Below are 15,423 nucleotides of genomic sequence, written 5' to 3'. Positions count from 1 at the left end.
TATTAATCCATGAAAAAAAAAATACATAACCTCTAAAATATTTAATGTTACCCTTCCCCGGAATGCATGTCTGCAAGTCCGAATACAATATCATGTCTCGCGCAACCACTACCAAAGACGCCACGCACAGGATAAATAGCCGAGGTTCGATTTTGGTGCATTAAGGCTTGGAAGACACGAGGTTCTTCCACAGCAGTCTTTTTGGTAGATATACCATCGGCGGTGCTGATGTCGGTGTCGGTGTCGGTGCTGTTGTTGTTGTTGTTGTTGTTGTTGTTGTTGTTGTTGTTGTTGTTGTTGTTGTTGTTGTTGTTGTTGTTGTTGTTGTTGTTGTTGTTGTTGTTGTTGTTGTTGTTGTTGTTGGTGGTGGTGTTGGTGGTGGTGGTGGCGGTATTCTTAAAACAAAAAATGTACTTTAATGCATTATATCACAATATCCCATAACTATTAATTACCTGTTCAGACTTATCGTATTTTTTGATCAAATCTCGATCCATCCAAAATTTCTTGAATCCATCAAGACCAGTGATCTTTGGCACATCATCGTGATCAGCCCACGATTTCCTGCATTTTAAACGGAAGTTACCATCCATCATCATAAACTGCTTGTCCTTAACATCATTAGAATTCACCTGGTGTATAAAATATTCAAATGGTTAATAATACGTAGTGATTTTTTTTTTTTTTTTTTTTTTTTTTTTTTGCAAACCTCAGGACAAGCAGGACATGAGGTGGAAACGTCTTCCATCACCAGTTGTTCAGACAGCTCTACCATCTTGTTGTACATCAAGATGACGTTGGAGCATGATTCGCCCGAGAGGTTGGTCTACATGGATTTAGTTAATAAAACGCTAATAATTATTTACGAAATGATACCTTCTCGGTTCCTGCAGCCCAGCGACCATAGAACTCTGCAATCTTCTCACCAGAACCAGCGAAGATGTTTCTCAGTTCAATAAACATATTGCAGAGACTAAAATGCAGAGCCCCTTTCGGTTTGAAGGGCGAAAGAAGGAACATGCCTGATTTCACCAAAGCAACAGGCAATGACTGACAACTGATGCAGTATGGAAACTTTTGTTTCTTTTGCACACCTTTAAATAAACTTTGGATAAATATAGAGGAAATGCAAATAAATACTTTACTTTACCAGATACGAAGTATAAATCGACTTCTACAATTTCCAGGTAGGCCGAAGAGCACTCACATGACATTCTTGGGCCAGGAGTGACATCCATCATATCAGGCATGCTGCCTTTTTCACCTAAGTAAGACAGGTAAGATGCTGGCAAGGCCTTCATAAGAGTTTGCCAACGCATTTGACATTTTTCCAGCTTAAGTCTGTAAGCTGTCTTTTTTCTTGGGACAGTTTTGGTGGTAACTGGTTGGGTGGTGATGGATTCGATCTCGGAATCAATGACAGGTACCACCGGCTGATGTTCTGTAGGAATTCGTACCTCACACTCGTCATCCTGATAATCTCCACAATCATGATCTTCAGCCCCAGGAACTAACATCTCCACATTGAAATCGTCAGGGAAATCGGGATCATTGTTATTTTCATCAGTGGTAGTGGCAATGACATCGCTGGTAATCTCGGGTGCAGTAGTCTCGGGTGCAGCAATCTCGGGTGCAATATCATTGAGGGAGCTTCTATTATGGACAGGAATGCGTAGGGGCCGAAATCTTCTTAATTCCTCTTCTCTACGCTCCTTCTCCTCCATAGCGGCACATAACCATTTTTCCCGAATATTAGCTTCTTCTATTTTTCTTTTTTTACTTTTGCTAAGGCCCATTTTAGTTTATAAGTTAATTTTATTAAAGTGAAACAGCAGAGAAACCAAAATCAAAAGTCACTCGCAATTAAGATTTTTTTTTTTAAATTTTTTTTTTGTGGTTTACCAATTTTTTTGTGGTTTTCTTGTGGTTTTAGTGGTTTTGGCTGTAAAAAAAAATATGAGGGTCAAATTTTGGTGGGCTCGGAGGTCAAAATGATTTTTTTTATTTTGCACTGGAAGGGTGAGGTGGAAATTAGTCTCACAAACTCGTTATAATATGTTGAAAGTTGTGGATATATCATATACTGTAGAGTTCTTATAAATCCCTAATATCTGTAGTGTAGTGTAGGATTAGGGTCGGATCTCATCCATTTTTTTTACATACCCTGGTTTACTAGGGTCGGACCTAATCCAATTTTTTAAAAAACGGATAAGGTCCGACCCTAGTAAACCAGGATATGTGGCAAAAAATGGACGAGATCCGCGGTTAGGAAAACGGGATTTGTAACGCCGAACCCGTTATTTTATTGAAATGATGGGAGTGTTATATAATAGTCACAGTGTAAGCCAATTTTCAGGCACAAAAGTTACACAAGTCAGGATTTTAGGGCTGGCGCGAGGGGTTTCCTCCCAAATGGGTAGGAGTTTTTGGGAAAGGGGATCCCCACGAACCAAAAATACAGTTGTCTTAATCATGTTACATGTTGTACCAAATTTATATTTCAAGAAAAACCAGCTTTTTAACTTAATGTTTATCCTTAATCTGTCTAGTCTTTAAATAACCTGTGATGAATCACATAAGATATGACCAAACTTTGTCATTGCTTAATCTTTTATTCAATTTCTCGATTTCGTTCTCTGTCAATACTGCCGATAAATTTCAAGTATCCCATTTTTCTTAATCCGATATTTTTTATAATGCTCTGTTCTTTTCTTTTACTTTAATTTTCTTAAATATATATCTTGCTTGTTACAAAAAGCAAGTATTGTAAGTTTACTTATAATAAATTGTATGTAACTACCTGATGAGTTGAGCATAAGTAAGGTGTTGTGTTTTAACATAAGTAAATTATAAGGAGGTTTATGAATAGTTTAAGACTGTTTATAAGATGTCTTTATTATGAAACCAAATGAACAGGTATTTATAGAGAAAGACCATTTGCTGTCTGACTATCTTTAGTGTATCTGGGAAGTTGTAATCACTGTCACAATATGTATCTTATTATCTTTAATTGCTTGTTTTGTAAATATGTTACACATAGAAGTACCGTCATGTTAGGCACAATTTACTTCCATATCTCAATAAGCCTTAGCTACTGAGTCTTTTTAATTTTGTTATATGATACTACTAACTATCTAAATTAGGTAATCGACTCCTAAAGCATTTTGTAGGTATTCAGGTCAAAGATATCGATTTAATTAATGTAGCAGAAATAGAGCATATCATCACATAAGGATTCTTTGCCTTTTCTTCTAATTATAATTGCCCTCAATTTTTTGAGGAAAAATCATCATTAGTAAAATACATCTGTATCCTTACTTACAATTGCGCTCAATTTCCACCACCCCGATAAATTTTAAATTTCAATTTATTGATCATTGGGGATAGTTTTGATTCCCTGCGACACTGATTGCGGTCATCTGCTATATCATTGCTAGTATACCATATCTTTATCCAGTTGAGGTATGTCACCCCTTACGGCTGTGATTATATATAATACATAGTAAAGGTTGGGTTTAGAATATCACGTGATATAATTTCATGGGCCGCCTGTCGAAAAATAATGGTGAGTGCGGGATTCGAACCCGCTGCCGGATGACTAGTATACCGGCGCCCTAACCAGTTGGGCTATCTCACCCTGTCCTACTGCTTTAACTCTCAAATGTGCAGAGAATCTTTACGTAATGATTTTAACACGTGATAATCATGTGAACGTCTTCTGATTGGGCGGAAGCGTTTTTTAAGATAGAATCAAAAAATAAGTTATCACTTAAAAGATATTGTTTCTGTTTAAAATATGATTAGCAAGTTTATGTTACTCAATTTGATGATTGTTCAATATACACAGTGACAGGCAAAAGTGTTCGTATGTATACCGGTTATTCAAATTAGGATGATTTAGAATTAAATGAGCATCATTAAATAGTCAAACTTTAGAAGTAGTCTAGAACCTTTGAAGTTTAAAGACATGTTTTCTTTATTTGTTTATATTTTAGCCATGGCAGAGAAAACTATTGATATCATGGAATTCAAAATCATATGGACACTTTTGTCTGGCTGTCGTGATCGAGGCTATATACTTAATATATGACTCTATCTACACTTCTTAAATCTTCCATTTGATAATCCTAAATATAATTCTTATTGGTACTTTATATTAAATACTGATCATTTACTTTATGTACAGGCTTGATCTCATATCATCCTTCATACAAGTATAAGATATACATTTAAATAATAACATTGATATGAAAACATATGAAGGTTATATCAGCCACGTTGAGGTGCCACAGCTATCTTTAATAAGAACTACATTTTCCCCTGAATGTTGTGCTACAAGACATACACAGTTTAAGAATGAATGTTATTGTTATTGTTATTGACATCTCATTATGGTCTTTCTATATGGGATCATTACATCCGAGTATTATCTGGATAAATCTACCCACAACCGTCATCAGCCCATCTGTGATCAATGTCTGAAATAATGTGTATATAAAGACCCCCTTTTATTTGTTTAATAAAGCTTTAGTTTATTTTTGCAGTTTGGTCATTTCACTTTGTTGAATTTCACACTTTTTCTTAATTCGCTATTATCACTCTCGAATTTCTCACGGTACTTGGTAAAAAGACGAGCAACACGTTTCATAAGCTAATCCAGCGTCCAATCGGTGGGTATAGCCTTGTGAGCCAGCAATTTTCTCATCATACCCTTAATGATTTCACGCTTTTTGACTATGGTAGCAGCTCCAGGGGCAGCGTTATCATGTACACCGATGTATGCTTTAAAAAGCTTGATGTTTTCCTCGAAGTAACCAATCATCGCTTTGGCATGAGCAGGACTAGTGTTGGATCCACGTTGGCTATCATCAACAGAAGCTGGTTTGGAAGACGTTTTCTTGGATGTTCTATCAGTAGTTTGTTTACGTTGACCGGGCATTTTAGTTGATTTAATTTGAAAAAAAAATTTAGAGAAAGACGGTAAGTCAAATGTAGGATAAACGAGATTTATATATGATAATTAGATGAGTGGTGACATTTGCATGTCATTTTTATGACGTAAAGTAAAGAAAAATAAACTATTTATTACTTTTTATGGCAATTTCGTCATAATTTATGACGTAAAATCCACGGACGATAATTATCGTCCGTCATTTTTCTCCACCGATAATTATCGTCCGTCGTTTTTCTTGACCGAAATTTATCGTCCGTTCCTAAATTTTTGACTGGGGAAAAAATTACGGGATTGTTTAAAAAAAAATTCGGAATTTTTATTTTTAATGTTTGGGACTGCCTATTGGACTAGCTCTCACATTCTGGAATAGTTGCAAGACGTTCTTGTGATCTTTGCTTCCTTGCATAAAGACAGAATTGCAGTGTTCTCGTTCGACCAAAATAGCCAGCACAAGACCTTTGCTTTGGATGCTTTGGTCGTTAACAGAATGAACATGATTACCCATGAATTAGGTAAAGATGAGGTCCGAGTAAGCAATGGTGGATATACCGGAAAGTCTGCCGGAAGTGAAGATGTTACCAAAATCCAAAATGTTTATGTCCAAAGGGACAAAAATTTAGTTAAAATTCAAAAATTCCATAACTCAAAGTTGAATGCTGTTTTAAAACGGCTGTTACAAATCAATTACTTCTGATTTGATAAAAAAATATAAAGTATATAAAAAAAAACAATGGTGTAATAAGTACGATTATAAGTCCTTGTTACTTTATTTGACTGAAGTTTTAACTATGAAATAATGGGGTCTATTTATACTCTTTTGAAAGCGGACTGTTATTAAATTGCTAGTCCATAAATTTATCTTGACTGTTGAATTCTACATGAATTCAAGGGTACGTTGTCGCCGACAGTTTGCTTCAATAATTTCTGATAATATCTTCTATCGGCTCTTCCATTGTATTCAATATGTCAGAATTCCAAATTTGGATTACCGATGATTTTATTGTATGTGCGTTTAGCACAACGGCAAAAGATTGTAAAGCTTATTAGAAAAAAGCATCCAGTAAGTTATTTAAGGATACTAATTAGTAAGTAGTTTTTTTAACTTCTTGATATTTTTTATGCCAGAACAACAAAAAAAAGATTTATTTTAAGGGTCTCAAAATAATCCTTCAAGAGCGAGGATTATACAGTGGTCAAATTAGGACTGCCATAACGTCGCTATTGCTGATCATACGTGTTGTGCAAACCCGATTTTTAGAAGCAAAAATTAATTTTGGAAGAAGCGATTGGCAATGCAGGCCATATCTTTGAGCTGTACCCCAGATTCCTTTGCGAAACAAATCGGCTTGTGTGACATACCTGGGGGGAGGGAGGAAAGATTTTTTTTTGGCGGCAGCCAAAAAAAAAAAAAAAAAAAAGACGAAGAATGCAAAAAAAATGCTGCCAGTGTTCATTAATGAATAAAATATTTATTTTTTAATCTATTGCTGGGAAAAAACAGTACATATGCTGTCACGGGGATCAGAGTTTAATTTTTTTTTGGGTGTTACACCATTGATTTTGTATAAAAGCCGTAACGAGAGATGCAATAAGGAGCCTTTTTATCTGCTCCTTATATTGAAACTTTTGCATCTTTTGTTACAGGTAAAATTAAATAATAAAACACATCTGCTCCTTATATTAAAACTTTTGCATTTTTTGTTACAGTTATAAGTTCATTTCAATTTTAATTCAAGAATCCAATAACATTTACTATCAAAGTTAATATCCCCGCAACAATGCTATTTAATAATATGTGCATGAATGATATTTATTCGACAGATAACGAAAAGGTTGAAGGCATAAGATTGAAGGCATAAGGTTTAAAGCATAAGGTTGAAGGCATAAGGTTGAAGGCATAAGGTTGAAGGCATAAGGTAAGGTAAGAAGCATGAATTTGAAGCATAAGTTGATAGATTATTTGCATGTTTGATATAGATCGGCTTAAATATTTGTACATTTTGTTCTGTTCATATTTCCTGGACACTGCTCGCGTTTACAAATTTGACAGATCCTTACTCTCTTTGCACGCTTTATGGGAGGACCATTTTGGGCTGTTGTTACTTGTGCTGGCTGGATTGACCGGTATGGCTGTTCCTAGATTAGATAGTGGAATTAGTATAACATAGTTTAATTGATGGTAACTTCTCTTACAGTAGGAGAGCTTACAGATGTGTAATTATATGGGGTAGAAAAAAATTGAGGAGATATGGTAACTTGTTGTTGTTGTTGTTGTTGTTGTTGATTTGGAAAATAATTTGTATTAGCATTTTTTTGAGGTATCATTGGATTAAATACGAAATTAGAGATATATTGGTGAGGTTGATTGCATGCAACGTTTAAAGAATTTGGGGAATTGATGGGTAGGATACTCGTTAAATTTACTGCATCTGCACCTGAAGATCCTGATGATAAAGGATAGGAGGAATTGTGATGATTTGTTACAGAGGCATTAGGGATTATGTAAGGTCGCTCTGGGACCTGTACCTGTATGTTTGTAGTAGTATTTGTTTGTTCTATTCTAATCTTGACGGTGCTCAACAAGGTTTCAAATTTATTTCTGGATTCAGCAGCATCTCTAAATTTTTTCCATTGACTGTAATACAGTTTTAAATGCTCTGGCGTCTTGTAAAATACTGTCATTCCATTTACTGAAAGTTCCTTGTCATTTAAGTTGGAGGTATTCCAAGTTATAGCAATACTTTTGAAATTAGGCAAAGAGTTAGACTGTGAGTGATGATCAAGGAGCATTTTGTGAAACATATGTTTTTCCTCGTTAGTTATGACTGGAAGGACTGCATATAAGGCCTACTGCAAACAGGCAATATATTTGAATCTTGCAAATTTGACACGTAATGTTGAGCCTACTGTATGAAAGTAGATATTCTCTATACTAGGAATAGTTGAATCACGATCTGGATTATAGACTGTCTTACTGGGATTGGAACCTAAAATAAAATTGTTATTTTTTGTTTTTTCGAGTGAGCTTCACAATAAACGTACATTTCTCTATACATAGTTTCTCCATAACATCAGTGGGCAGAGGACATATACCAAAACTCTCGTCAGATCCTTGATATTGAGTTGAGTTCAACCCAATTGCAATCTGGTTAGCGTCGGTTGGAAACTCCAGTAATAATCGCTTTTCGTGAATTATTTGTGTCAGCCATGGATCATAATGAGAGCGGTAATTTCGAAGGTATCTGTTGGCTGTACCCACCTAAAATTTATCACAATATATAAAATAATTAGGTACATATTAAAACATAAAACCTTCAAATTGACACTTACGTCCAAATTGTGTCTCATTCTGAATTCTGCGAGAGCACTATCTGTTAAAGCAGGACCAGCACCATACGAACCAAATTTCTTGATTATGTGTCTGTGTATGCCACCTTCAAGTGAATTTGTTCCACGCAAGCAATGATACTTTGTAAGGCCATGTTTATCTACACCCATGTTGAGGTATAAAACAACATCAGGAGGGTCGGAAACGTGACCAAGATTCACTGAGTGTAATATATTGGCTGCTTGGCTCCATGCAACTTTGTCAAACAAACAACTTCCTGTAACAGAACATTTTAAGGGACCAAATGTGAGGAACAGCGTTTTGAGTTGCGTGAAAAGAGAAGAAGGCTCACGGACTCTTCTCTTAACTCGTTTCCATACCCACTCAAAATCATATTTCAGCTTGTCATCCCAGGTTGTATGAAGCTTTTCATTCAAGACCTTTTCAACTTCGGCTTTGTCTTCAGCATCCAAAATCAATAGCGTGTCACGAAATCTTCGAGAAAATTCAACCCGCAAACCGTGATTGGATGGTGTTTTAATAAGATCCATAAGATGAAAAACATCTTTTATAACTCGGCTAAACACCCTATTGTCGTGGGGAGCGGAATTTAGGTTGTTGATTGGCATAACTTTTTTGTAACCGTATTCAAAATTTTCTCGATCAACATCAGAAATACAGTCATCAAACATGTTTTTCATTACTTCTGAAATATCCTCTTCTCCAGTCTCTTGTAAATCCCCAATTTCGTCTTTATTTTCTGCCACACTTTCATCTTGAGTATTATTGCTGCTATTCGATCTAGTGCTATTTATGCAACCATTGACGAATTCCGCAGAATCAGTCTCTAAATCAGCCTTCAAAACTGGCAACTTGAATGGTACCGGGAGATACGAGCCCAACGGCCTACCATTATTTGGACTTTTGCGAGGTGTCTTGGCGATGCCACGTTGTATATATCCAGGTGCTGATACATGTAAAATTGTAACAATGACCCGACTTGCAATTAAGTAATCCGTTGTGATTTGAAACTTTTCCCTGTCTTCAGCGGTTTGCTCGTCTACTCTACCAAGTGCAACATAACTACTCGAACCTTTCGGTCTAAATCTCACATAGGTTCCAGGGACAACAATATTACCAAAGGAGAGACGTGTTCCAACTTCCGGTAACGCTACAGCCTTTTCGTAAATTTTCAAAGAAGCCCAAGCATCTATAGCAGCATACTTTTTTTGAACTTCTGACAAACAAGATACACTCCAGTCTCCAATCCTTTCATCTTTGTTGAGCTTGTACCCCAATACTTTTGCTGAAATTTCAGACAGACTGAGTTTGCCATGCTCAATCAAATTTCGACTTTTGCAAAAAGTCCCAAGTTCTACTGGAGACTCACAAATCACACCAGTGAATGTACGTTTAATTCGGTTCAAATCACCAGAGACTAGCTTTCCAACCTTGAGAATATTTTTATTTTTTAAAAAGTTTACCAAAGAAACAGGTAGAGTATTCCAGATATTGGTGACATGAAGAATGATAACCTCTTCATCATACGCAATTTTTATGGTATCAATCCCGTTGTTGGAAGTGTTCGTTTCCTCATTATAGCTCCATTCACAATCAAATCCTACAGCAGGTGTGTTGCTAGGATCTAATGAAATTCGTTCATTTAACTCAGCAATGGCGTGTTCCATTTCGTGAAATTGCGTGATATATTTGACCTTTACAAAATCAGGTAAATCCATCTCTGGGTATATTTCCAAAGCGGCGTTGGATTCATTTCCGTATCTCTGCTCTTGAACACCTGCGGTCAAAGATGGGATGACGCTTTCAATAAACCGTCTATCAGCACGTACATCGTCAGTGAAAAAAACAGTGGGGAGCTCGTGTCCGTACATCTTGTAAGCATCATACATTTTTTCAAATGACCATTTCAAGTACGAGTGGGACTTGGATGGAACCAATGACATCAACCGAATTTCTTCATACTCATTGACTACTGTATAGAGTGCCGTGAAGGCACTGGATTTGTCAATTTTGGCAATATGGTTAACTAAAAATTTCAGTCATAGTTAATATATATAATGGATGAGTGATGCTGACATTACTAATTTTGAAAGAGTGGTCACCACGAATGATCTTTCCACCAGTCAACATGAGCATCTTGTCCATAAATGGTCTTACTTCTTCAATGATACTTGTGTAAAGAGTTCTAAAGTATACTGGCGTTGGAACAAAACCAGCATATCCTAATTGATCGTCAAAAGACGAAAAGGGTGCGTAATTGATGGAAGCAGATTTGAAAAAGGCCCCAACCCCTTCAGCTTCCTTTTTCTTCTTCTTCAATACATTTGTCAGGTAGATCAACTCCAGTCTATCATGCTCGAGCATATGAAGCTCTCTAATGATTTTAGAAAAACACTTTGGCCCGACTGAATTTTGCACACAAGGTCTAAGAAGATCTGCGACTTCACGAGATACCGCACCTTTATGGGTTATTATTCCAGGGAAAGCCTCTTGCAACTCAACTGAAAGTTGTGCCATCAATTTAGGATCATGAGCATTAAAGGTTATTTTACATGAAGAGCATGCATATCGGTATGACATAATATAAAAACATCTAGGGAAATAAATAAAAACGTCTAAACCTATCTGAAATAACATATTTACCTTGTTAGACCTACTGCGCGCCTTGCATGTGGATCCTTATAGTAGCCTTTTGACGTAACGTTTCCAGAACAGTGTTTCGAAATACATTTCAGATCTTTATAGCCATTTTGCAGGAGATGGTGAGGCTGCCAAAGGAATATGTCTGGCTTGTATAATTCACTTAAAGGGTTTTTAAGCTGCATAGCAAAATACGTATCCATGGGACGAATCCAAAATGTTTTCGAAGAATAAGGAGGAGGATACTTAGCCTTTGATAAATCGGATTGAACTTTTTCAAAATACTGGAATAAGGCACGGTTTCGATTCAGATTTTCTTGAAATTGTTCACTTTCGGCGTCGTTATCATCACCATCATCCTCGTCGGAGTTATCCTCATCAACTAAAGAATCACTCGTCGAAAAATTGCCGTCAACAAGGATGGATGCTTCAGGAACATCAATAGCTGAACTTGTCAAATTTTGAGTCTATATAAATACAATATCAGTAACGCATACATTTAAACCCAATATTAAGTATTACTGTTATTTGGTTAATGTCACTCTCAATATATTGAGTGTGCTCCGGGTTGACAGAAGTCGAGTTGCTGTCACTTAGAAAATTTGAAATAGAGGCTTGCATACTTTGCATTACAGCTTTCTGTTTTCCCTTGTTCTTTTTTTGATTGATCATAAAAAAATAAATTAACAAAGAGAAAGAAAGCGTATGATAGAGCCATTTCAGGATTACTCTTATATAACATATCCATATTAGGGAGAGCCCCTAATGCATTTTTTCCTAATGTTGTTAAGCATGAACAGTTTATTGTTACAGCTTATGTCAGCAGGTAATATCTATTAAAAAAATTTATTGAAGTCGTACATTGGAAAAAAAACCAATCTTTGTATGTTGCAATTCGTATAATTTCATATCACCAACTGTTCGTAACCACTTCCTGTCCTGGTTGAAGCATTTTTTACAAATATTTAATTACAGCCTTTGGATTACCATTTAATTGGCTATAAAAATTAATCACAGCCTTTGGATCGCATATTTATTGGATACTGAATTTTAAAATGAATCTCAGGGGCCAATAGAATTAGGATCCAAAGGTTTGTATTACCCCCAGCTATGTTATCCCAGCCAACAAATCCGATCGAACGATTTTGGAGGGCCGCTAAGAAAGTTGCAAGACAAAATTGCAACTCCAACTTCAAGTCCTTCGACAATAATATCAACATGTTTCTGGATAGTGCTGCTCCTCCTGGAGAGCCACCTCTTTTGATTAGAAGAAACTGGAACAAAAGTTTCCGTTATATCGAAGCTTACAGCCAAGGTAAAGATGCAAAAGACGTCTTCGCCATTGTTAAAGAATTTTCTAAACTGCCAAGATCACATCGCAAGCTTCGGTTAGACCAATAAAAAGTTTACACTACAATCATGAAATGAATTAGGAACTTCTTAAAAAAATACATAAGAACATGTGAAATGAACATTTTAAAATGAAATGAGCAAAAAAAAATGAAAACAATTGTAGGGATCGGACTTGAAATTCACAAAAATGTCCGTTTTTTTCTAAAATTGTTCATTATAAAATAGATGCACTGTAGGAAGAAAAGCTAAAAAGTTTTTAAATTTATATAAAAAATCGAATGTTATATATGTCTGGTATTTCTAGCTGTAGTTGGTGTTTCAAGTCCTTCTACCGAATCCTCTACAACGGGGAGAACTCCAACCTTATTTTATGTCAATTTGTTAGATTTATAATGTTTCACTTCAGTATTTAAAGTGACCTTAGCTTTCGTTTTTCACTTTGACGTTGCCCCTTCATTGTGTCTTGAATGAGTAGATTAGCTGCCCATTTATTGTTGCAGTTGTAGATTTGATAACCATAATTCATGATATGGCTTTCAAGTCTTAAAGCATAGTATGTGTTGAGGATATCATAGATATAATAATAGAGTTAATTGTCACATCACATTATTAGTGGATAATAAATATAAGAGTTAATCAGGAATCACACATTACCCCGTTTGTTCTCATCCTACCGTTGAAGTCTGTAAACAGGGCACAACCCTGTGGCAAGTAAATATTTATTCTGCAAAAAGCAATACAATCAAATGGGCCTGTGTAGTAAAAATAGACTTTAAGAGAGAATAGTTTTACAGAAAAGATAGATAAAAAACAAAGAGAATACAATTATAAGTCTTGTCGATTTATTTGTATAAAAATTGATTGAGAACTAACTAGACGGGCAGGTTTGCCCTGATATTTATAGAAGATTGAAGATATTGTGGCTTGTATTTTTGACAGCTCAGATCCATCGTAGTTTTATATGATGGACCATTCATTTGGTTTATTGAAGATTGTAAGGTAGCTGTCCTTGATTTATTATTGTTCCTTAAATTCTCTGATCTCTCATTGGTCGGAGCCTAGAGTTGTGTTATAATGAAGAAATTGTTGTGATCGAGCTTATATACAGATATAACTCTATCATCAATTCTTTCTTTCTTATTTGATAACCTTTCTATAAATCATTATTGAATTACTCTTTAAATCAAATACATGCTATTACACTCTATTTACTACGCGTTGATTACTCATCAACATATAGAAAACAATAGTCATACATTTATTCCAGATAATACAATCCAATGATATGATCGCTCGTCAATAACAAGATTCTCGAAGGTACCATGAGATGCTCGATCTTTAATTGACAATACGCCTATTGTATATTTGACAGGTTTCACTTTAATGATTGATATTCAGCCAGCCCTGAATATGCATATAAAGAACCCAATTTATTGTATAATAAAGACCTTAGTTTATTTTTGCAGTTTGATAATTTTACTTCGTCAAATTTCTTTATTTTTATTCTTAATTCGTTGCTTTATCTCTCGAATTTCTCAGAAATTTCCATGAAGCCGGGTTACTTATTCCCGATCTTTTATCCGTGAAACATCTTTCCTTTTGTAGACAGTAGCATTTATTATGTGGTTTTAGCACAGCCTGGACTATGGAATAATAATAGATCCTGAGCACAAACATTACTCTTGTAATTTGATGTTATAACTGTTGATCCCTCTGACTAATATTTATATACTCAGGGGAAATGTAGTTCTTAATTCAGATAGCTGTGGCACCTCAATGTGGCTGATGTAACCTTCATATATTTTCATATCAATGTTATTATTTAAATGTATGTCTTATACTTGTATGAAGGATGATATGAGATCAAGCCTGTACATAAAGTAAATAATCAGTACTTAATATAACAGTATCAATAAGAGTTATATTTAGGATTATCAAATGGAAGATTTAAGAAGTGTAGATAGAGTCATATATTAAGTATATAGCCTCGATCACGACACCATATCAACATATTTTTTAAGAAAAAGCTTCAACGTTCATAGGAAACTTATTTCGGGATCACACAATGATTGTTCGGGTGTCGACAATCCTACCTTTATAGAGAAGGTAAAAAAAAAAATGCCCTAAAAAAAAAAAAAAAAAAAAAAAAAAGAAAAAAAAAAAAAAACTTCAGTGCTACCTCCTGAAAGTTGGTCAGTTTATATATACCCCTTTCCTAAAAATTGATCAAAAAATGCTGGTATGCATATCAACCACCAATTCTTAAGACTGAAAAAAAAATGAAATAGCTCTAACTCTTCCAAAATTTAAAATGCTTTCGTTTTAAAAGTTGGTATGCATTGTGGAAAGTTATCTGTAAGAGTTTATAATTACAAATATGTTTTTTGCTACTTTTTTGTTTGGCACCAAAAATATAAAAGTGAATAAGGATCTATTCCGAGATATCACTGGTTTGCCGAAATAAATTGGTAGATTGATGCAGATTTGGACATAGCTGCCATACCTTGGTTCATAGTGATTGCTAAGCCAGGTGACAGTCATAGTTTATAGACAAGCACACTTGAATATGAACAAGGTTTGATTATCTGCTGTTGAGGTTATAATAAAAAAAGGAGAACGGACTTGATGACATTCGACGTAGTTTATACAATGATTCAGGACGTAAAGAACGTGAAGAATTTGAAGATCCTGTTTTATTCTGTTGAATATCAGATTGATTTTACGATAAAAAATAAAAAAAATGCATTACAAAGAACATGTCAGACGATGTAAAGATAGTAAAAATAACTTCTATCTATTTTCTCTCAGTCTTTATACGCACAAACCCTGTGTTCGGTGATGAAGACATGTGTCAAATGAAATGCACTTCCAACATCGTCAATCATAATTTTTTGTGTCACGTAAATTGGCTTACATGGCACAGTTTTAAGTGTGATAAGATGATAAACATTCTTGTGCTCTTTTTATGTAATGTAATTTATTATTCTCCTGCACTACATTACTACCAAATATTCGTGTATGCTTTCCGTCTCCCCCATTCATAGAATTGAGAAAAATCCATTTTTATTGCTCTTATATTACGATAAATTAATACGAAATCCACCGGTTAATTAATTCTTATAGTCAC

General features: G+C 35.1%; 2 protein-coding genes and 1 non-coding gene across 3 annotated transcripts; 1 reads left to right on the top strand and 2 right to left on the bottom strand.

Moving 5' to 3' along the window:
• Nucleotides 1–341: 341 nt before the first annotated feature.
• On the bottom strand, nt 342–1,833 carry EV154DRAFT_552915 (uncharacterized protein; the record flags this gene model as incomplete). The annotated part of the gene is made up of 5 exons (XM_051605086.1): nt 1,151–1,833; nt 877–1,094; nt 710–826; nt 456–632; nt 342–395 (listed from the first exon to the last, which is right to left on the bottom strand). Coding segments are annotated over exons 1-5 (1,212 nt in total), but the record flags the coding sequence as incomplete, so codon positions are not given.
• A 1,730-nt stretch (nt 1,834–3,563) lies between these two features.
• Nucleotides 3,564–3,637, bottom strand: EV154DRAFT_t77. Its single transcript has one exon. It is a non-coding gene; the product is annotated as a tRNA-Ser (tRNA).
• An 8,098-nt stretch (nt 3,638–11,735) lies between these two features.
• Nucleotides 11,736–12,344, top strand: EV154DRAFT_565206 (uncharacterized protein; the record flags this gene model as incomplete). The annotated part of the gene is made up of 2 exons (XM_051605886.1): nt 11,736–11,769; nt 12,010–12,344. The coding sequence occupies 2 exons, from the start codon at nt 11,736–11,738 to the stop codon at nt 12,342–12,344; spliced, it is 369 nt and encodes a 122-aa protein (XP_051456063.1).
• Between the last annotated feature and the right edge of the window lie 3,079 nt (nt 12,345–15,423).

Source organism: Mucor mucedo, assembly GCF_025094135.1.
Source record: "Mucor mucedo strain NRRL 3635 chromosome Unknown EV154scaffold_67, whole genome shotgun sequence".
Lineage (NCBI taxonomy): Eukaryota > Fungi > Mucoromycota > Mucoromycetes > Mucorales > Mucoraceae > Mucor > Mucor mucedo.
This window is presented reverse-complemented; position numbering and strand designations above follow the sequence as displayed.